The sequence below is a fragment of the Sciurus carolinensis genome, chromosome 2 (genome assembly GCF_902686445.1).
Source record: "Sciurus carolinensis chromosome 2, mSciCar1.2, whole genome shotgun sequence".
Lineage (NCBI taxonomy): Eukaryota > Metazoa > Chordata > Mammalia > Rodentia > Sciuridae > Sciurus > Sciurus carolinensis.
In genome coordinates this window covers 28358204-28379215 of record NC_062214.1, presented here as the reverse complement: position 1 = coordinate 28379215, position 21012 = coordinate 28358204, and the positions used below count along the sequence as shown (strand labels likewise).

At 47.5% G+C, this 21012-nt stretch overlaps 2 protein-coding genes across 2 annotated transcripts; both read right to left on the bottom strand.

Moving 5' to 3' along the window:
* Positions 1-6280: 6280 nt before the first annotated feature.
* On the bottom strand, positions 6281-7033 carry Oxt (oxytocin/neurophysin I prepropeptide). Its single transcript, XM_047541020.1, has 3 exons — positions 6907-7033; positions 6414-6615; positions 6281-6333 (listed from the first exon to the last, which is right to left on the bottom strand). The coding sequence occupies exons 1-3, from the start codon at positions 7024-7026 to the stop codon at positions 6281-6283; spliced, it is 375 nt and encodes a 124-aa protein (XP_047396976.1). The 5' UTR covers positions 7027-7033.
* Positions 7034-19101: 12068 nt separating this feature from the next.
* Mrps26 (mitochondrial ribosomal protein S26) lies at positions 19102-20926 on the bottom strand. The gene is made up of 4 exons (XM_047540767.1): positions 20662-20926; positions 20412-20558; positions 20199-20322; positions 19102-19610 (listed from the first exon to the last, which is right to left on the bottom strand). Exons 1-4 carry the CDS (start codon positions 20871-20873, stop codon positions 19476-19478), a joined length of 618 nt encoding a protein of 205 aa, XP_047396723.1. The 5' UTR covers positions 20874-20926; the 3' UTR covers positions 19102-19475.
* Positions 20927-21012: the final 86 nt, after the last annotated feature.

Genomic DNA, 21012 nt, shown 5'->3' with positions numbered 1-21012 from the left:
TTATCTTAGAGATCACCCTGAACTAGCAAAGAATTGCAAGCCTGACATTCAGACCCTAGCAGCAATCTCCTGCTCTAAGTCAGACACCAAATCCCCAGAACAGAAAAACTTGTCGACAGAGGAAAAGGGACCTTTACCACTTAAACAGGAAATTCCTTCATCCCCATCTGAAGAAGTAGGTCCTTCCTCTGTATATCCCAGATTAAAAGGACTAGCTTAGTCCTCCTTATCCAGGGACAAACGTCACCTACGATCCCAGAGTTGCTAGGAAATCTGCTGCTTAGGGTACATTTCCTCTCAAGGCAATGCCGGGAGGGAGCGGGGTTGGGGGGATTTGAACCTGAAATGGTCCATGTCCCTTTTTTATTAACTGAATTAAAGGACATAAAAAAGACCTAGGGAACTATATCAAAAACCCAGAGCAATATCTTAAAACCTTTCAGCGCTTATCAAATATTTATGACTTAGCACGGAAGGATGTTATGTTGCTTTTGAGTCAAACTTTAACTTCCTTGGAAAAGCAAAGGGCTCCGAGAAGGTTCCTGAAACAGGAGACAACTGCTCTACAGCAGGGGTAGGAAAGTAAGCACGGCTGGCAAGAGTGGGGCACCCCCATGGGAGTCAGGCAGCTCCCTCGCTGAACCAAGCTGGGATGCTGACAGAGCTAAAGATGAACGGGACAGACGTCACTTTATATACTGTATATTAGAAGGACTGAGGAGGGCCCAAGTTAAGCCTTTCAGTTATGCCCAACTGGTCACTGCAGTTCAAGGGGAAAAGGAGCCAGTGCTAACCTCTTTACAGAGGCTCCAGGAGGCCAATATTGAGGTAGGGTCACAGACAGAGGAAGTAATTCTTAAAGATAAATTATTGACCCAATTCTCTCCGAACATAGGGGAAGCTCCAAAAGCCTTGGACCAATTAGTCCAGGCTGCTACAATAGTCTTTTATAATGGAGACCTAGAAAGGAGAAAAAGAAGGACAAATGACATGGGGAATTGATGGCAGATGTGAGCAGGCACCCAGGGGTACTTCTCCAGCTCCTGTTTCTCTTGCGGGAAAGAAGGCCATTTCAAAAAGGATTGGCCCGGGAGGTGTCGACCACCTATTAGACTGCCTCCCTGACCTTGTCCTCTGTGAAAGGGGAACCACTGGAAGGCTAGGTGTCCTCAGAAGCCATTGCCTACCAGTTCCCAAGGGCAGGTCCCGGGGCCTTCCTTTATGGCTCCTATGACTGAAGTTCTACTGGAGGAACCCTGGGGAAACTTGCTCATGGACAGACACCAGGTAAACTTCCTTCTTGACATGGAAGCTCCGTTCTCAGTTTTGTCCTTCTTTCCTGGACCTAGGTCCCAAGATAAATTAACCTTTTGGGGCATTTTGGGCTGGCCCCTTGAATGATGTTTCACTAGACCTCTTGTTCGTTCCTAGGGTGATTTCTTCCACTTCTGTCACTCCTTTGTCATTATGCCAGAAACCCCAACCCCTATAGGAAGAGACCTATTATCTCATTTAAGGGTCAAGTTGTTGCCGCCTGGAGAACACAGCTGCCTACCTTTAATAGAGACTGAGGTGGAACCCACAGTTTGGTCAGATAACAATACAGTGGGGAGAGCACAGACTGAAACCCCTGTTGAAATTCATCTTAAGGATCCTTCCTACTTTCTTTGCCAAAAACAATAAAACCTGAAGCTAGGAAAGGACTAATACCTATTATATTAAGTTTGAAACAACAGGGACTTTTGGTAGAGTACTCTTACCCTTATAATACTCCTATATTGGGGATCCCAAAGGACCCCAGTAAATGGAGATTAGTTTGGGACCCTCATATAATCAATGGAGGAGGAGTCTGTTTGCATCCAGTTGTTCCACTCTCCTTACCCAGATTCCCCAGGGAACTGCTCATACTGTGCTAGATTTGAAGGAAGTCTTTTTCTGCATTTCTTTATATCCAAAATGCCAACCTCTATTTGCCTCTGAAGATCCTACTCTAAGGCAGGATAAGTTACCTGGACAGTCCTTCCCCAGAGATTTAGAGACAGTGCCCATCTGGACAAGCACTGTCACAAGACCTCATGGACGGGTCATACTCTAAAACAGTGTTACTTTAGTATGTAGATGACCTTCTTTGGAGTGGGCCTTCTGAAAAACTAATTTCTGAGGACACTGGCTCTCTTTTCAATTTCCTGACCATTGGGGGTATAAAGTCCCCTGAGAGAAGGCTCAGCTGTGCCTACCCCAGGTTACTGACTTGGGTGTGATACTGAAAAGTGAAACTCGAAAGCTTGGCCCAGAAAGATTTCAACTCACATTCTCATATTCCCTTCCTCAGACAGTGAAACAACTCAGGGCATTTCTGGGAATAACTGGATATCGTAGAATTTGGATCCCTGGATATGCTGAGAAGGTAGGACCCCTCTATGAGTGCCTTAAGGAAGCACAGGGACATTCACAGGCAGTTATTAACTGGACTCCAGAGGCGAGGAAAGCCTTCCATACATTAAAAACAGCTCTTACCCAGGTCCCTGCTCTGGGCTTGCACACTCAACTGACTTTTCAATTATATGTTAAGGAAGGGAATGAAGTGACACTGGAAAGATGACTCAGTTGTGAGGGGCCACTCCCCAGTCAGTGGGATACCTAAGTAAAGAATTAGACCAGCCGGCCAAGGGGTGGCCTGGAGGTCTTAGAACTGTGCCTACAGTGGGACTAGTGGACCCTGAGGCAAATCAACTTACTCTGGGAAGGCCCCTCTTGTTCTTACCTCCCACAAACTAGGAGAAATTCTAAGTTCTAAATGTAGTCTCTGGTTAAGAGACAGACATTTTGTTGGAAGGACCTGAATTTACCTTAAAGACTTGTCAGAACCTCAATCCAACCTCTTTCTTACTTGAGATAGAGGAAAAACCTCTCCACTCCTGAGAGGAAGTTTTAATGGAAACTTGTGCTGCCAGACCAGATTTATCTGAGCATCCTATAAATAATCCCATCTCACTCTAGACACTGACAGAGTTCATCAGTGATGGATGGGACTCAGAGACCTGGATATGCAGTAGTGACAGATTTTGAGGTTCTTGAATCGGGGCCACTTCCTAGTAATACCAGCGCTCAGTTGGCAGAATCATTTGCCCTCACCCAGGCACTAGAGCTTTCTAAAGATAAAAGGGTGAATATATATGCTGATTCTGAATATGCCTTTCTTACATCTCATGCTCGCACGGCTATCTGGAAAGAGAGGATTGCTTAACTGCTACAGGCATTTCTGTTAAGCAGATCAAGGAGATTCTTTGCCTCCTAGAGGTGATCTTTTTGCCTTCTCGGGTGGCAGTAATCCATGTTCCTGGACATCACAAGGGAGAGGACGTAGTAGCTAAAGAAACCAGGGCTGCAGACGTAGCAGCCAAGGCAGCTGCTCTGTAAGGTTCCACAGTTGCCCCACTCCCATGGGAAAATTCTTTTCTGTCCTCTGAAGGCCCCCACTGCTCTATGGAGGAGACTCAACAGGCTGTAACGCAAGGATACCAACTAGATTATAGAGGGTGGTGGGTTTCTTCTGAGAGAATCCTGTTACTTCCCCCAAGCATCCCCATGGAAGGCTTTAAAGTCTATTCATCACCTCTACCATTTGGGAAGAGATAACACTCTTACCCTAATACAGAAAATGTTTTCAGTAAAAGGCTTGAAGGACACAGTCCAACAGCTTATCCCAACCTATAAAATCTACCTCATGGATTTTTCCTGTCCTTGAGCCTCTGTCAGCCCTGTTGCTTATTCCTTTCGGTCCTTACATTATCAGTTCGCTTTTTTGCTTTGTTTCCTCTTGTATAGAGACAATAAAACTTCAGACGGTGTAATAATGAAGCTCCCTCCAGACTTCCATCATGGACCCATCCACAGACCCACTGATGTCTATCATCAGGGTTGGCCTCTGGACCCACCTGATGCTTCCCACTTACCTTAGACCTTCCTCAGGAGGATGTCCTGGTTACTCCAGTGATGCCCCTTGTAGGCTTGAAGTAGCTAGAGCAGTCATTGCCCCAACTCCCGACAGTAGTCAGGGTGTCCTCTGAGAGGGGGACTGAGGGAAATGTAGAAGGGCTTAGGCAGCCAGGGCAAGATGGCGAGTGAGGAGGTTGGGGGCAGGGTCAGAACAAAGAGCATGGAGAGGGTCTTCTGGTGGGGTCACCTTCCTGGTTGACGAAGGTGCTCATGGAGACAAGCAGAGGACCCAATCAGAGAGACACTCCATCCTCCTGCTTCAAAGTGGAGGACTGAACAGAAAAACTGAAACTGACATGAGGACAGAAGGGGCACCAATCATTAACAGTGAGGCGAGTGTAGACAGGGGAGAAGATAAGGAATGGAAGAAATTCCAGACACCATAAAGAAAAAAGGCCAAAATCTCCCCCACTGGATTCCCAGCTCTGTGTCCCTTCTCTTTGGAGAAGTATATCTCTGTTGCTTTTGCAATAAACGTGCTGCTTGCTTGCTATTTCTGTGTCCTGTTCTTCGATTCTTTGCTGAACCGAGACAATGAACCCCACACCCCAGACGGTAATACACTCCTCCTGCCTTAGCATAACCGGTAGCTGGAATTATGAGTGTGCACCACCATGCCCAGCAGTTCAATTAATTTTATTAACTGAACACATCTGTTTCACCAGCTTCCAGTCCAAGAAACAGGATGTGACCAGCAATCTAGAAGCCCCGCAACATCCCTTTGTGTCATTGTGTCTTCCTAGAAATCCACTACCATACATTAGTTTTGCCTATTTTTATAATTGATATAGACAATCTTCAGTCCCCATCATCAAAAAAAATTGATTAATTTCAAAACTTGTAGTCCTCACAATATATATTTTGTGTCTCCACCCTGTGATTGAGCCTCACCAATTATTGGTGGGGCTTTGGGGTTTATTCTTGATGATCTTCCACTCTCTCTAGTATAGGAGGAAACTACAGAAATGAGATGTTTAATTTAATTAATTAATTTATTATTTACTTATTTATACTTCATTAGTTTACTTATATGTTTATTTTTTTTACAGTGTCAGGGACAGAACCCAGGGCCTCCCACACATTAGGCAAGCTCTCTACCAGTGGGCTACACTCACCCAGCACTTTTTATTTTTAACAGACAATGAATGAACTGCTCCTCTTGTTTTTGGAGTAGGGTTTGTTTTGAGGTTGTGGCCAGCCTCCTGGGCAGGTGAATGAGGCATGTTCTGGGAGAGAGGGATGGGCTTTTATCTGATCCCACAAAGGATCCTTGACCTGGGAATAGGTGGGCAGTATAGATGGAAGGGTTCTGTCAGTTTGCTCTCCCCTCTGTGCTTACTGGTCATTTCTGTGGCTGTGGGTGCTGAGGACCACAGGTCCTGTGGCTGGGTGCCCATCTCTGACAAGTTCTGATACTACACAGGCAGGAGTCAGTTCATTAGGTGGTGAAGGCAGGGCAGTGTCTTGTAGGTGCCCCAGCCCAGCCTCCTCAGCTAGGCACATCAATGGCCTCCTTGGTGTGTGAGAGTCCAGTTGTTTGAAACATGGTGGCCTTTTCCTGCCCCTGAAGGACCCTCCCCTAGGCCAGCTCTACTCCTTCAATCACCAAGGTGTTACCCAAGCCTCTCTCCAGGAGTCAGAGAGTCACTGGATCCCCACTGTCCCTTCCCCTTCCCCTGAACCCCTGTCACACACTGCCTCTCTGTGCAGATGATGGACCCTGTCCTTTTGGACTTCCTCAAGTGTGCCTTGCTCCAGGTCCAGCCCCTGCTGGGAGTGGGAAGCTGGGTTGTTTCCACCTCAGTGGAGCTGGCCCTGTTGGGGTCCTCCCTCCTTCTGTCTCCTCAGGATGGGGGCGGCTGTTTGAGACCCTCATGAGCTCAGTTGGACCAGCCCAGCTGAAATGCAGGTCCAGCAGGAAGCAGTCATCCATTCCCCAATGCCTCCCCTCCTTTCTGACCCTCAGACCAGACAAAAATAGGAGAGGAAGATCTGCTTTATTTCATTTCATTTTATTTATTTTTGTAGCACAGGGAATTGAAGCCAGGCTGCTCTGCCACTGAGCTACATCCCCAGCCCCATTCATTTTCCACTTGGAGAGAGGGTCTTGCCATGTCGTGGAGAATGTCCTCAATTTTGGGATCCTCCTGCCCAGACATCAGTCTTTGGGTATACAGGCAAGTGCCACAGTGGGGGTTTCGCTTGATTTTCCTTAATTTTAGGGGTGTCTTTGGGGAAGCGAGGGGTGCGGTGGGAATATGTCTGAAGACATCCAAAGTCATCATTCAGAAAAGGTGGTCTCGGGGTCACAAGCCGGGTCGGTGCGGCAGCCATCTGCAAATAGAGCTGGGGTCAGGGGCGTCTCACCGTGTCTCACTCTGCCCGCGTCCCCATGCTGGTCTCTCCCCGCTCACCTGGGCTGCAGCAGATGCCGGCGGCCGCGCATCGGCCCCCGCTCCCGCAGGGCTTCTGGCCCGACTGGCAGGGCGACGGCAGGTAGTTCTCCTCCTGGCAGCGCAGCGCCTCGGCTGTGCCCACGAAGCAGCCCAGCTCGTCCCCGCAGCAGATGCTGGGCCCGAAGCAGCGTCCTTGGCCCCTGGGGCCGCAGGGGAGGCACTGCGGGAACCCGAGGGAGTGAGCGGGAGGGAGGGAGAGGCGGAAGTGGGGGACCCCCTGGAGTCCCGGCTGGGTATGCGGTATTGAGATGGTGGGACTGGAGCTCGGGAGTCTTGGGCTCGCATTGCTGACCCGATCCAGGGGCTACAGGTCCTGGGACGCAGACTGGGGTCTAAGGGCAGAAGTGGAAATCTGCCAAACTGCTTGGGTCCCAGATGAGGAAGGGATGGGATCCAGGGACGGGTGCTGCATGGCAGTGGTCCCTGCGGGTCCTTGTGCTCGGTGACTCACCTTGCGTACGTCCAGCTCCAGCGTGGCCCTTTTGCCACCCAGGGGACAGTTCTGGATGTAGCAGGCAGAGGTCAGAGCCAGGAGGCCCAGCAGGCAGCAGGCGAGACTGGGGCTGGCCATGGTGTTGTCGCACTGGGTCCCGGGGATCCGTTGCTGCTGGAGGTCTCTCAGGCCCGGCTTTTTTATGCCTGGGCGCTGGACCTGCCTAGTAGTGTCTAAGAAGGCCGTCGCATTACTGGTCACAGCAGGTCATTTAGGTCAGACCATGTCAGCCAGGTCAGCCCCTCATTACCACACCGGAGTCAGAGTCAGTGTTTTGGCTAATGGACTGAAACATGGTTGGTGGGTGCCCTGGAGAAGGGAGCAGGCTGGGTCACCTGGGCCATGAGGGTAGGAAAGGGAGAATTGAGTGACGGGCTGCGGGGGGTGGGTGTGGGGGTGGGGAGTCCAACCACGGGATATTTTTCCAGACGTCCTATACATAAAGGAGGGTGTGAGGGAAGGGATGGTGGACCCAAGGGCCTCTCCAGGCAGGAACAGCCCCTGACTGGAACCCCCACCCATACTCCCTGGTCCATACACATACCTTGACCCCCTAGTAGCAAGGTCTCTTCTTCCTAAGCTTAAATAACCAGAAAACCTCCCCACCCCCGCACAGCCACTTCCCTGGCACCAGCACTTGCACAGAAAAGATCCTGCTTTCTCCCACTTCTAACTAAAAGTCAGCCTTTCCTCCAGCTAGGAGCTGGGCTGCAGGCCACCGGTATTGGAATTGGCAATACCTGTGGCTGTCACCAACACAGATAATAGACAACCTCCCATCATGTACCATTACTGCAAATGTCTCTAAGGATTGTTTAGACTCATGGTCACTTGGCGATCAGGCTGCCCCTACAGCTTGTAATCTAAGGGTTTATTAAAGAATCATATTTAGGACAAAATCAAAATGTGTTGCATCATATTGACACCTGAATAGAAATGTAATTGGTTTCTTTTGTAACCCATGATCTTTGTGTGTATGTGTGCTGGTGATTGAAATCTTCTTTTGTTTTATGCATTTAAAAACTTCTGGAGGCTGAGATGGTGGTGCACAACTGTAACCCCAGCGACTTGGGAGGCAGAGGCAGGAGGACCCCAAGTTTGAGGCCAGACTCAGCAAATTAGTGAGGCCCTAAGCAACTTAGTGAGACCCTTATCTCAAAATAAAAAATAAAAAGGGCTGGGACAGTGACTCAATGTAAAGCACCCCTGAGTTCAAAATCTCCAGTACCAGAAAACAAAGAAACAAACTTTTGGGGAACTGGGATACGGCTGAGTTCTAGAAAACTTGCATCACATGCGAGAGGCCCTGGTTTCAATCGCTAGCACAGGGGCGGGTGGGTGGTTGTGTGGTCCGGGAGTCGTTTCCTCCTCCATGGGTTTCATCTAGTGGAGCAGGTAGGGTGTGGAATAGTGAAATACCCCATTGGACTAATGCCATAGTTTGGATCTAGTCCTTTCCCAAAAGGTCATGTGTTAAAGGCTTGGTCCTCAGAATGCTGTTATTAGGATGTGGTTCAATCTTTTTCTAGGGGGAGCACTTTTGGTTGCTGGGTGCAAGCCCTTGATGTCGTGGCTAATGGGACCTGGCTCCTCATGTCTGTCTCTTGCTTCTCGGCCATGTGATGAGTGGCTTTGCTCCACCACGTGCTCCTGCTGGTATCTGCTGCTTCCTCACAGACCCATTAGCAACAGGCCCAAGGGATCATGGACTGGAACCTCTGAAAGCAGAAGCCAAAACAAACCATTTCCCTTTATAAGTTAATTATCTCTGGTATTTTGGCCTAGTGATGAAAACCTAACAACACAGTTAGGAAACAAAGATCAGTCATAAAGTATTTTTCTAGCAATAAGCACGTGCGTTAGAGGCACTGGGTGTGGCTCAGGGGCAGTGTGTGCCTAACATGCACAAAACCCTGGGCTCGATGCCTGCACCCCCTCTCCCCAAAGCTGGTAGGTTAGTACATGCTATGGGGAAAAGGGGAGGGGCTTGCTGTAATTTCTTTATGAAGACAACCTCGGAGCACCGGGGAAAGGCGAGGAGAGAAGCGATTGTGTGAAGAGGGAACAGTGGGTTTCTCTTTTTTCTTTAACTTCTTTGTTTTCTTCCAGTGCTGGAGATGCAGCCCAAGGCCTGCCTGTGCCAGGCATGTGTTCCGCCATAAAGCCAAGCTCCCAGCACAACCCTTCTATTATGCCACGGTTTCCACAGGGCAGAGCTCAGGGGGTGGCCTGGGTTAGGGGCTGGCTGGCTCCTATGCTGTGCTTGGGGTCTCTCAGGATCAAGGGGTCAGTGGGTTGCACTCCTTTCTGGAGCCCAGGTGATGTGGGCAGAACTTATTTCCCTGCAGACGTAGACCTCACAGACGCTTGATTCTTCAAGGCCAGTATCAGAGAGAGAGAGAAAGAGAGAGAGAGAGAGAGTCTGAGCATGGGGAAGGTGGATGCCCTCTTGAAAGGGATCAGACCCACCAGGACCACTACTCTTTTAACTCAAAGTCACACAGGACAGTGGCCTTCCTTATCTGCAAAACTCCTCTACCTTTGATATAGAATGTAGTGTATTCACGGGAGTCAGATCTCCGTCACTTTTGCCATATTTTTTCCACTGGTTAGAAGAAAGTTCTGGGTCCCATCTCCATGCAACAAGAGGAGAATGCACAAAAGTGTGGATACCAGCAGGTGGGAAACATGGGTCATTTTAACATTCTGCCTCCCATGAAGGGTGAGCATTCTGGGTACAGGAAATAGCAAGTGCAAAGGTCCTGGGGCAGGAATGTGTGTGGCATGTTCAAGGAAGAGCAAGGAGGCCAGTGAACTGGCTGAAGCTGAGTCATCAAAGTTCTGAGGTCAGAAAGGTCTTTAGGGGCTGGGTTCCTAGATTTGTACTCCAGATGAAACAGGGTACCAAAGAAATTCCAAGCCCTTGCAGGATATCTTTGGATAAAAGACTATGATGCAAAGACAGAAGCTGGAGCCAGGTATGGTGGTGTATGCCTATAATCCAGTGACTTGGGAGGATTACAAGTTTGAGCCCAGGCAACTTAGCAAGACCGTCTCAAAATAAAATAAAAAAGGACTGGGGACATATCTCAGTGGTACAACCCCGCTGGGTTCAATCCCTAGAACTGAAAAAAAAAAAAAAAAAAAAAAAAACAATAAGACAGAAGCTGGAAAAGTGCAGAGAGATTATCCGTGTCTTGTGGGTAACGGTGGTGAGGCACGAGTGTCCAGATGTCATCAGGTACATTTTGAAGGAAGCCCCAACTTGGCCTTGCTGATGGATTGGATGTGGGCTGGAGAGAAAAGGAAGAGTCAAAGACAACTCCAAGGTTTCAGGCCTGAGCAATGGAAGAATGGAGCTGCTTCGACTGGCACGGTTACCCCGAGGTGGCACAGATTAGGGTGGGGATGTCTAGAGGCTCAGCATGAACATGGCTTGAGCTGGCCAGCCCATACCCGAGGAGAACTTGGGCAGGCATTGGATACAAGAGTCTGGAGTTCAGGAGACAGGACTAGGCTGAAGACGCGTGAAGTTGGGAAGACAAATGAGTGAGTGACAATATTTTTATTTATTTATAATTATTTTGCAGTGCTGGGGTTGGAACTTGATCATGCTAGGAAAGTGCTCTACCACTGAACTATACCCTAGCCTGAATTTTTAAAAATACTAATTAAAAAAAAACATTGTATTATAGTTTACATAATGTAAAATTTGCCATCTGAACCACTTTTTTCCCATCCTGAGGGTTGAACTCAGCGTTTTGTGCCTGCTAAGCAAACACTGTACCACCGACCGACATCCCCACACCTTTTGAACTTTATTTTGAGGCTGAGTCTTGCTAAGTTGTCCAGACTGGTCTTGAACTTGCCATCCTTTTGCCTCAGCCTCCCAGGTAGCTGGGATTACAAATGTTTGCCATTTTACCTCACCTGGTATAATTTCTTTTCTTTTTTTTTTTTTTTAAAGAGACAGGGTCTTGCTATATTGCCCAGGCTGGTCTCAATTCTCTGAGATCAAGGGATCCTTCTTTCTCAGTCTCCTGAGTAGCTGAGATTTCAGGCATATGCCACTGCACTTCTTTAGTAAATTTAAGCAGAAATGCAACTATTCCTATGATCCAGTTTTAAGATACTTCCACCCCCACAAAAATTTCCCTCATGCCTCAATTCTGCTCCCATTTCCAGCCCCAGGAAACCATTGACATAGATTTTCCATTTCTAAAAATTCTCCATCAATGGGACCATGAAGTACATAATTATTTGTGGCTTGTTTTGCCAGTACTTTTGAGGCTCATCCTAGTTATTTTCTCTATCAGTAGTTCATTCCTTTTTATTATTTTTCATTCCATTGTGCAGATGAGCCATAATTTATTTATCTACTCAGCGGTAGATGAACAGTTCACTGTTTCCAGCTTGGGGCTGTTAGGGGTACTCTAGGAATAGTTATGAACATGTCTTTGGTCATTTGTTTTCATTTCTCTTGGGTAGTTAACTAGGAGTAGCGTTGCTGGGTCTTATGGTAAGTGCTTTTTAAGAGATGGGGGTGTGACTCAATGATAGAGCACTTGCCTAGCATGTACGAGGCCCTGAGTTAAAACCCCAGCATGGCACTGTTAAAAAAAAAAAAAAGGTGCGAAAGATTCCCCCCCATCTAAGGGGCAGTGCTGCTGCCTGGTGGCCCCTGAGCATGGACTGACCCCCTACAGATGCTGGAGGGAGGTAAGGCTGAGTGGATTGAGATGGTGCATGAAAGTGTCCCCTAGAGCCTTGGTCTTTGGTCACATGTGTTGGGCCTGTTTAAGATAGATGCTGAGACTGCCTCCTGTATTTTTACACTCCTGTGGCAGCACGGCCACCAGAAATCTCACAGCTGTGGAGTGACGCAGCACTGGCTCGGGGGTTCCAATTTCAACAAGGCTCTGAGTACTGCTCATGTATATGTACATCAAGTCCTCACGTTGCACACCTTGAATACATACAATTTTTATTTGTCAAGTATACCTCAGTAGAGTTGGGGAAAATAAACTGAAAAAAAAAAAAAAAGCTTCTCATTAATTCTTTTTCTCCATTGAGTTATCATCCCCATCCATGCCGTTGTTGATGGGACAGAGACCCATGTTGGTTGTCAATGCAGAACACAGTTCCTCCCCCAGATGTCTGTGGGCCAAGCGCATAACTGGACCTTCAATAGGCTATCCTGCTGTTCTCTGTGGCCAGCTGCTTTTGGTGGATGGGTACATGGTTAGACCAGAGAATCAATTGCCTGCCCTCTTTTTCTGTAAGTGGAGTTTCTGAGTCAAAAAATGTGTCAGCTTGAGGATGCAGCTCAGTGGTGGAGTGCTTGCCTACCGTGTACAAGGTCAATACCTAGCACTGAGGGAAAACAACAAAAGCATCTTTGAATGTTGGTGCTGGAAGTAGCTTGCTGGTCCCTGGAGAATAGTGCCCGACTTTGGTGGTCCAGGCGCTTCACAATGGAAAGTGTCAGGTTGGCTTTGATGAGAAGCCAGTGTGGTTGAGCCTATGAACGGCCTCCAATCCTCGCCACCTTGACCACTTTGTAAGGATTTAGGTGAACAGGGACAGAGGACGTCTAACAGGCAAAGTCATCTTGTTTACTGATTAGTGATAGTCACTTTTGCAGTGATCTTTTCCAAGAGGGACATAAATGTTCTCCAACTTTAGGTCCATTCTAAGAGATCCGTCCAAGCACTCTTCCACAGACCTCTATGTTATCATCCTCCAATCAAATTTGTACTAAGTTCCAAGTCCTTTATCATCCGGCCCAATCAATAGCTACTTATCTGTCCCCAAGGCTTCTCTAGTTCCAGGCAAAGTGGGTGTAATATTATTTGGAGAAGTAGATTCCCTTTATTGTCCTTCAGAACCATCCCTGAGCACGACAGCAACACCATAGCTGTCTGTCATCTGCATATGAGCCTTGTCACCATAGCTGTCTGCCATCTGCATATGAGCCTTGTCACCATAGCTATCTGCCATCTGCATATGAACCATCTGAAAACTGAGCTCCATATTTTTCTCTTTGGTTAACTGTTCCCCTGAGGTTTAAAGTCTGAGTGAAAGAGGACCCCTGCATATAAGGATCATCAACACCTGCCTTCAGGAGCAGAGTGGGCCCACACATACCACTTCCACCTAATTTTGTGGCTCATTGTTAGAAGACAATTCTCCATGGATTTCTCCATGGATTTTTCACATTCCTATGTAATTCATGAGTTCCTGGAAGTGGAGATGATGAGCAAAGGGTCTTGGGAATTAGAGATGGTGTATCCTCCGGAGGTGTTTAGAGACGTATCTTTTTGGAGATACCCCAGAATAAGAAAGATAAAGTTGCCTCCTTTTATTTTCCCTCCTTTAGGAGATTTGCTTAAATTCCAGAAAATGAATAACCTCTCTTTCCAGTGGTAGAATATATGTTGAACATGCAGAAGGTCCTGCGTTCAATTTTTAGCACTGAAAAAAAATTAATTTTCCATATAAGGCAGCAGTTCCACCTCTGGGTATATACCCAAAACAATCAAAAGCCAGGTCTTGAAGAAACATTTGTGCTTCCATATTTATAGCACTATTCACAATAGCCAAAAGGTGGAAGCAACCCAAGTTTCCATTAGTGGATGAATGGAAAAGCATAATGTACTGTGTACATATGATGGGATTCAGCCTCAGCTAGGAAGGAAATTCTGGCACATGCTACAACATGGTTGAACACGGAGATCATGCTAAGTGAAATAAGCCAGTCACAAAACTTTGTGATTCCACTTACATGAGGTACATGAACTAGTTAAATTCACAGAGACAAAAGTAGAGTGTTGACTTCTCGGGACTCTGGGGAGGAGAAAATGGAACTTGAAATGTTGGGATCAAAAGTTGTTTGAGGGGTTGGGTTGTAGTTCAGTGGTAGAGCACTTGCCTAGCATGGGCGAGGCACTGGGTTTGATCCTCAGCACCACATTAAAAAAGTAAAAAAAGTAAAAGTAAATTAATTAATTAATTAAAGGTTAAATTCTTTAAAAAAAACCTTTGATGTATTGGGTAGATAGTGGCATTCTGGTTATTTGGAGGGTCCCTGCTCTGAAAAGGTATATACTTAAGTATTTACAGCTGAAGTATCATGATATCTGCCATTTACTTTCAAATGAGAAAAAGATTGGATGCATAGAGAAGCAGATTAAAGTCAGTGCAGTTTCAGAGGCAACGGAGATAACAACTAGCTAGGATCCTTTTTGGGGATGCAGTACTGGGGATTGAACCCAGGGGTGCTTTACCACTGAGTTACATTCCCAGCCCTTTATTATTATTTTTTTTTTAATTTTGAGACAGGGTCTCACTAAATTCCTTAGGGCCTGGCTAAATTGCTGAAGTTGGTTTCTAACTTGCAATCCTCCTGTCTCAGCTTCCTGAGTCTCGGATTACAGATGTGAACTACAGCACTGGATCCAGTTAAGTTTCTAATACCCTTCCTTCATTATTTTGTTTGTTTAAAAAAAAAAAAAAATGTAGTCAAATTTACCAACTTTAACGTTCAGAATTTTAAGGGTCCTGTCACTATTTTGATGAGACTGTCCTCTGCTGGAGATAAGGGGAACTGCAGGCAGATCTTGGCCTCTCAGGAATTCATTCCCAATTTGACCACATTTGTTAGTCCATAGTATGAGATTGTGACCATGCTCAAAAAAAGGTGGGGGGCATGTCTAGGGGTGTAGCCCAGGGGTATAGTGTGTGTGAAGCCCTGGGTTCAATCCCCAGTACCAAAACAACCAAAAATATGCATGTAGCATATATTGAACATGTACGTCCCTGTCACTGAGCTTAGAGCTTAGCTTTACATAAACTCTAATTTAATTGCCACAATAATCTTACAGTTAGATATCAGTATTATCTCTCTTTTACTCTTGAGGAAACAAAGGCACAGGACAACTAAGAAATGTTCCCAAAGACACACCAGTGGTAAGTGGAGGAACTGGGATTCAAACCCGAAGGATGCACCAGTCTTGTAATTACAAAGCTATGTAGCCCTTCCTGGAGATTTCTCTAGTTTTTATTCTGTATGGATTTCCAGGTAGAAGTGAATAGGGCATCATACAAACATTCTCTCATCTCTCTTGGACTTCCTTCCTTCCTTCCTTCCTTCCTTCCTTCCTTCCTTCCTTCCTTCCTTCCTTCCCTCCCTCTTTCCTTTTCTCCTGTTTCTTCTGCTTCTTTTCTTTCTTTCTTTCTTTTTTTCTTTTTGGCAAAGTCTTGTCAAAGCATGTAGTCTAAAATTTCATTTCAATGTGTTTGAAAATGCCTGGGGGTATAGCTCAGTAGTAGAGCACTTGCCTAGCATGCCCAAAGCTCTGGGCTTGATTCCCAGCACTGAACAAAAAATTCCCTATAAAACAATTCCACTTTTCCCACTGTTAATTCTACAAGTTGTGAGAAACATTTCTTATAAAAAATCATTCTGATGCTAGTACTTTTTATGTAGTTCTCAATTCCCAGGGAAACTGCAAGCTGGCAAACCACATTTCCCAGATTTCCTTGTTAGCTGGCTGCCGTTTGGTAGGGACAATAATCTAGGAGACACTGGCAAAAGATGTTTTCTTAATAACTTGCATGTGATTATACATATTTATGGGGTACGATGTATATGTGAAAACTAGAATATCCATTACTTTAAACATTTATCATTTCCTTGTTGTGAGAACATGCCAAGTCCTACTTCTTTAAAACCGGGCATTACGTTAGCTTGTCACCCTACTGTGCAAGAGTACCAGCATTTATTTCTGCCATCTACCTGTACTATTGTTCTGGTAGACCATCATTTCCCCTTAAAAGATTTGTGTTTAGGTCAGAGGAAGGCAAGCAAATCCATCTTCTCCATGTCTGGGGCATCTCTAGTAGTTACAACAGCTGAGGGCAGGCTGGGTTCCTGCCCAGTGACTATGGTCCAACAACAGCAGCAGCTGGTAGCAGCAATAACACCTACAGGCTCTGGCTCTGGCAGTAACAGGCAAAGCCATGGGTGACATTTATACCTCAAGTTTCAAATTTCCCAGACACAAAATTTATCTTCCAGACCACTTCTTTCCCTCAGTAGCCAGCATTAAAAAAAAAAAAAAAAAAAAAAAAAAAAAAAAAGTATGAAATACAACATAACTTCCTAGGACCTTGAACCATGGGCCAATTATTTTACCCCCAATAAGAGGAAATGCCCAAACACATGGGGAAAGATGACTGGGTGTCTGTGATCCACAGGCCACTGCACGGTACTGGTAAGGACTCATGTTGCTATGAAGCTCTGAACTTCTGTTGTTTTCCCAGGCCCTTTTATGGTACTACAGTGGGATTCCTCCTTACAGGTTTTTGACTTCAAGAGCTTATAACCTCAGAGGTTGACTAAGGCAGCATTTAGTTCTTTGACATAGATGTTCACTTTATAATAATTCATTTTACTTCATGTTTATTGTTTATGCATTTACCTGCACTGAGAATATATTTGTTAAAATACCCAACCAGGGAAGTAAGTGGTCACCATCACTAGACTGGCCTGTCTCAGGTTTTTTGGATTCCAATATTGCCTTTTATTTATTTATTTTTTTCTCCTTCCCACTGTTGGTGATCAAATCCAGGACCTCCTGAATGGTAGGCAAGCACTCTACCACTGAGCTCTACTCCCAGTCCTGCAATATTACTTTGAATGGAAGGAAGTCCTGCATTTGGGAAGGAAAAAAGAATTCCAAGCTTGACTCTTCCTGCCAGAATCAGTCTATTTCAGCAGTCAGCTGGGCTTATTTCCTATGTGTCTGTTTCAACTCCGTACTTAAAAGTACAGGGGGAGTTTTCCCACAGATTTCAGAGACTCTTGGACACCTCTGACTGTTTTCCAAGCAGAAAATTTGGAGTACTTTGGAAAAATGTGAGGAGTAACTTCAGGTTGAATTAGACCCAGCGGGGTCTCCTTGACAGAAGAGATTAACAAGGCACCTAGTGCCTATTAACCCGGCAAGCCAATTCTTCTTTTCCTATCCACTTGAACCACTGCAAGCTGTTTCCCTTCATTTGGCAGCAGTCTGGCACCCTTACTATTCAGCCTAAGAGATGACCAACTCTGCAATTTTGCATGGTCTTATCTTCAAGACCTTGACCACCCATCCATCCCCAGGACTTCATAGCAGTCCACTTCATTGATATCATGCTGCTTAGCTTGGAGGATTAGAAGGAGAGTCAAGTGTTGTAGTAAGACACTCATGTGTGACTGGGGAGATAAATCCTGGAACGGGTGAGGGGCTACTCATTCATCAGTTTCTGGGGGAACAGAAAACCTTCCCTCCCCGAAGTGGAAATACAAATTGCACTTGTACCCTGACCCATCCTGTCTACTCCCTGTGCACAAAGCAGGGTGTTTCCCCTCCTCAAATCTTATGAAAGCACTCACATTTGGGTGTTCTGCTCCAGATGCATTTACTGGGTAGCCCTCAAATTTATCACTCATCTGTGAGACCTAGAACAAGGGAATCTTCTCTAGGTGGTCCAGGCTGCAGCAAGTATGATTCTGACAACCCTATCCCTTACAACCCAGCAGAGCATGTATTGTAAATAGGAGACCCAACCATTTGGAACTTGAGGCAAGAATGAGAAGAGCCCCTGGTGTTTGAGCAAGACCATGGCTATCAGATTAACCATCCAGGGTTCTGCTAGAAGTTAAGACATTCTACAGTGGGATACCACAAAACTGTAGCCTGGATTGGTGGGAACTGATAGCTTACCCATGCCCCATATAGCACTGATCCATTAGAAACAGTACAGATGGGACTGGACTCGAGTTACCCTTAAAGGTAAAAGCTGCCTATATTTGGGCCCATATGAGGAAGATGGCTGCGGGTGGAGAGTGAAATGCTGAAGCTCGGTTGATAGGTAGTTCTGCATGACACACTGACAGCAGGTGAATGCTAAGGTGATATAGCCCCATGCAGGACATTAGATAGCACTAGTGAAAGGAAATCAACCCAAAGAGCTTCAAGAAGGTATTACACTGTGTCCTATCTGAAGAGACAGATCATTTGTGTCTGGATCTTGGTGCAAACTTGGAAAGAATGAAACCGGAAGATGGTGACAAGGAAGTTCAGAAAGGAGTATGTACATAAAAATGGGTTTCCTAACACGGGCTATGTCCCATGTCAAAGTTACCACAGGCGTCCACTGCAGGGAATCAGATGGTCCACTTCTCACCACAATGAAGCCTGAAGTTGTGGACTAAGTTGTCAAATCACGGCCCACGACATTTGCTCATCGGCTCCCATCACCCTGGAAGCTATTTTGGGTACCTGAAAGCAGAGACCCCACTGTGCTCTGTCCAGAATCCGTGCCACGGGAGAGAACTATTACCAGCTAAGAAGGGGACCGTGGCTCTCTGGGGTTGGGGCACCACCTCTGCTTGCCTCTTGACAGCTGTTTCCTCACCTTGGAACATGAGGGGCAGCCCGTATTCCCTAATCTCTATGGATTCTTGGGAATCCCCAAGCCATCTACAAGAGTCATGGAAAAATCTGGATTCAGTTCTTTTTCCTCTGGTGGTATCTAAAGTTCATGTAAATAGCAGCAAAGGGGAAACAGCTGTCTGGGACAAACGTCTTTGTCCTCATCTCACGGCTTGCTTGAGGGCCTGAACTGGGCCATGGATCTACCTGCTCAACTTATTCAATTTTGAGTGCCCATATCCCTGGCACCCATAAGGTTTGTTACAAGGGCTTGACAAGCCACATGATGTCAAAAAGACTTAGTCAACTAGGCCTCCCCTGCCAGCACCAATTTTGAGTGGTCTAAGAATGCTGGGCATGCCAGGGCAGATGTAGGTCACTAAAATCACAGGTGAAGAGCTACTAGGAGAAATAGGGTCATGAACATGCCACACCCTGGCCAGCAAAGTCCAGGATTAAGCAAAAGCAGACCTGTGGCCAATGGTTAGCCAGCTCAGATAACAGGTGTATGATACCAGTGCTTAGCCAGTAGTCTAAAGCTCCAAATCAGGGACAATAAACTTTTTCTGTAAAAAGTTAATAACAAATATTTTAGATTTTGTGAGTCACTCAGTATCTACTCCAACTCATCTGTCATTGTAGTAGCACAAAAGTAGTAAAAGAACAGACAAGGTTGTGTTCCAATAAAACTTTATTTACAAAAACAGGCAGCAGGTCACATTTGGTTTAAGGACTGAAACCAGTCACTGCCCTTGATAACAGGAGAGAGCCTGACTGCCCCAGAGGACTGTCACCCAGTTCAATTCTCTGTGAGATGGAAAACACTCTACGGTCTGGTGCAATCCTGAGGTTGTACTTGAGGAAGAATAGGTCACTGTTTGAGAGTTTCTGACCAAGTGGTGGGTGCAGAGGCCAGAACATGAAGGCAGCCTTGGAAAAGTCTGAGCTTTTCTCCTTGGAAACACAACTACTTCATTCCAGATCAGGCCCAGCCTTCCTACCCCCATATACATTCTGTCTCTGGTAGGAACCGTCCTTACTGGGCCCCTAGGAGCCCCTGTGCTGAGGCTTGATCACCAGACCCTCTTTGGTGATGGCCCAATTGTAGTCCTTCGGATTGTCCAAAGCTTCTTCCACCCGCGCCTCCAGATTCTCTCGGGTGATGAAGTTTTTAGCCTCCTCCTATTGGAAGAGAAAAGGCCAGCTGCATGGGAGCCCTGCACATACTGGGAGCCTGCTGGCCTCAAGCCCACCTAGGGAGAGGCTCCAAGCTCTCCCTGGAAAACTAGCTGGAGTTCAGGGCCTCTTTGAGTTCCCTACTGTCCTTCCAGTGGAATAATTTCAGACAGCCTCGGTCATATTCCTCTTTCTTAGACAACCATCCTGGGAACACAGCCAGAGCCCCAAGCCCCAGCTGTGATAAGTTCTGTGTCTCACCGGGTGGATTCAGTCCCTCAAGCTACCTGGTTACTCTCTCAAACTCGTCTTTTTTGCTCTTATAACTTTAATTCAAGCCTCATCCACTGCCTCTGGATTACTCCTCACTGGTCTCAGGCGCCAATCTCAGCAAGGCATATTCAACCTTTCAATGACTTTATCACCAGTGCGCACCCGGGCTTACCACCTGCCAGGAACTTGAACGCTTTCCCAATTCCACTCCCACCTCCACTCTCGGTGCTTCACAGGCATTCCCCTTGGGCCCCTTCCCTCAGATCCTTCAGCTGAGTCTGCATGCCCACAACCCCCAACGTCTCCGGGGCTGCGGCCCACCTGCAGACGCAGCACTTCTTGTTCCTTGAGCTGCATCCTGGCTTGCTCCTCCCGGGCGCGGCGGGCCCGTTCCTCCGCCTGCCGCTGCTCCTGCTCCTGCGCCTCCAGCCGAAGTCTCGCTAGCCTGCAAGGGGGAGGAGGCCGAAGCTGACCGGGGCCCCCGCTTCTCCCGGGTAGGCCACGGGGCCGTGCCCCGCCTCGCGCTCCACTCACCGCAGCTCGTGCAGCCGCCGGTTCTCCGCCTGATTCCAGGCCATCAGCTCCCGATGCTCGGCGGCATCCTCCTGCGCTCTGCGTTCTGCCAGGACCCCGGTTCGGGCCTCATGCACCTTCTTCCGCACCTCGGACACGAACTCGAGCCTGGGCGGGGATGCGCTCCAAGTCGGCACCCTCTCTGCCCGCCCGCTTGCCCCAACACTCCCCTGAGGACGCCGACGGTCACCTGCCCCTCCGTCACACACACCTGAGGGCGCGCACAGTCTGGCGGTACTGCCGGTACCGCTCCGTCAGGACGAAGAACTCCGCAGGATCCACCGCGGGCGGCGTCTTCACGAGCCCGACCTTGGACTTGGCGGGCGGGTCGTGGCGGGTCTTGCGGCCGCGCGCGGGCAGCAGTAGCAGGGCCGGAGCCCGGAACAGGGGGAGCGCGCCCAGGCCGCCCAGGGTACGCAGCATGGCCGCGTCGCTTCCCGGTCGCCCGCCACCGCTGGGCCCGGAAGCGGCCGCGGGGAACCACGGAACCTGCAGTCCTCCGGGCCCCCGCCCCTCCCCAGGGGGCGGAGCTCGCGCGCCGCTACCCGGTCCGTCACCCCCG

Bases quoted from the DNA above. Each gene is read 5' to 3' on its own strand.
- Oxt (XM_047541020.1), bottom strand. From the start codon at position 7,026: ATGGCCAGCCCCAGTCTCGCCTGCTGCCTGCTGGGCCTCCTGGCTCTG. The intron at 6,616-6,906 runs GTGAGTCACCGA...GGGTTCCCGCAG, and splicing joins TGGAGCTGGACGTACGCAAG to TGCCTCCCCTGCGGCCCCAG. The intron at 6,334-6,413 runs GTGAGCGGGGAG...CTCTATTTGCAG, and splicing joins CGGCATCTGCTGCAGCCCAG to ATGGCTGCCGCACCGACCCG.
- Mrps26 (XM_047540767.1), bottom strand. From the start codon at position 20,873: ATGCTGCGTACCCTGGGCGGCCTGGGCGCGCTCCCCCTGTTCCGGGCT. The intron at 20,559-20,661 runs GTGTGTGTGACG...ATCCCCGCCCAG, and splicing joins CAGACTGTGCGCGCCCTCAG to GCTCGAGTTCGTGTCCGAGG. The intron at 19,611-20,198 runs GTGGGCCGCAGC...CTCTTCCAATAG, and splicing joins AAGAAGTGCTGCGTCTGCAG to GAGGAGGCTAAAAACTTCAT.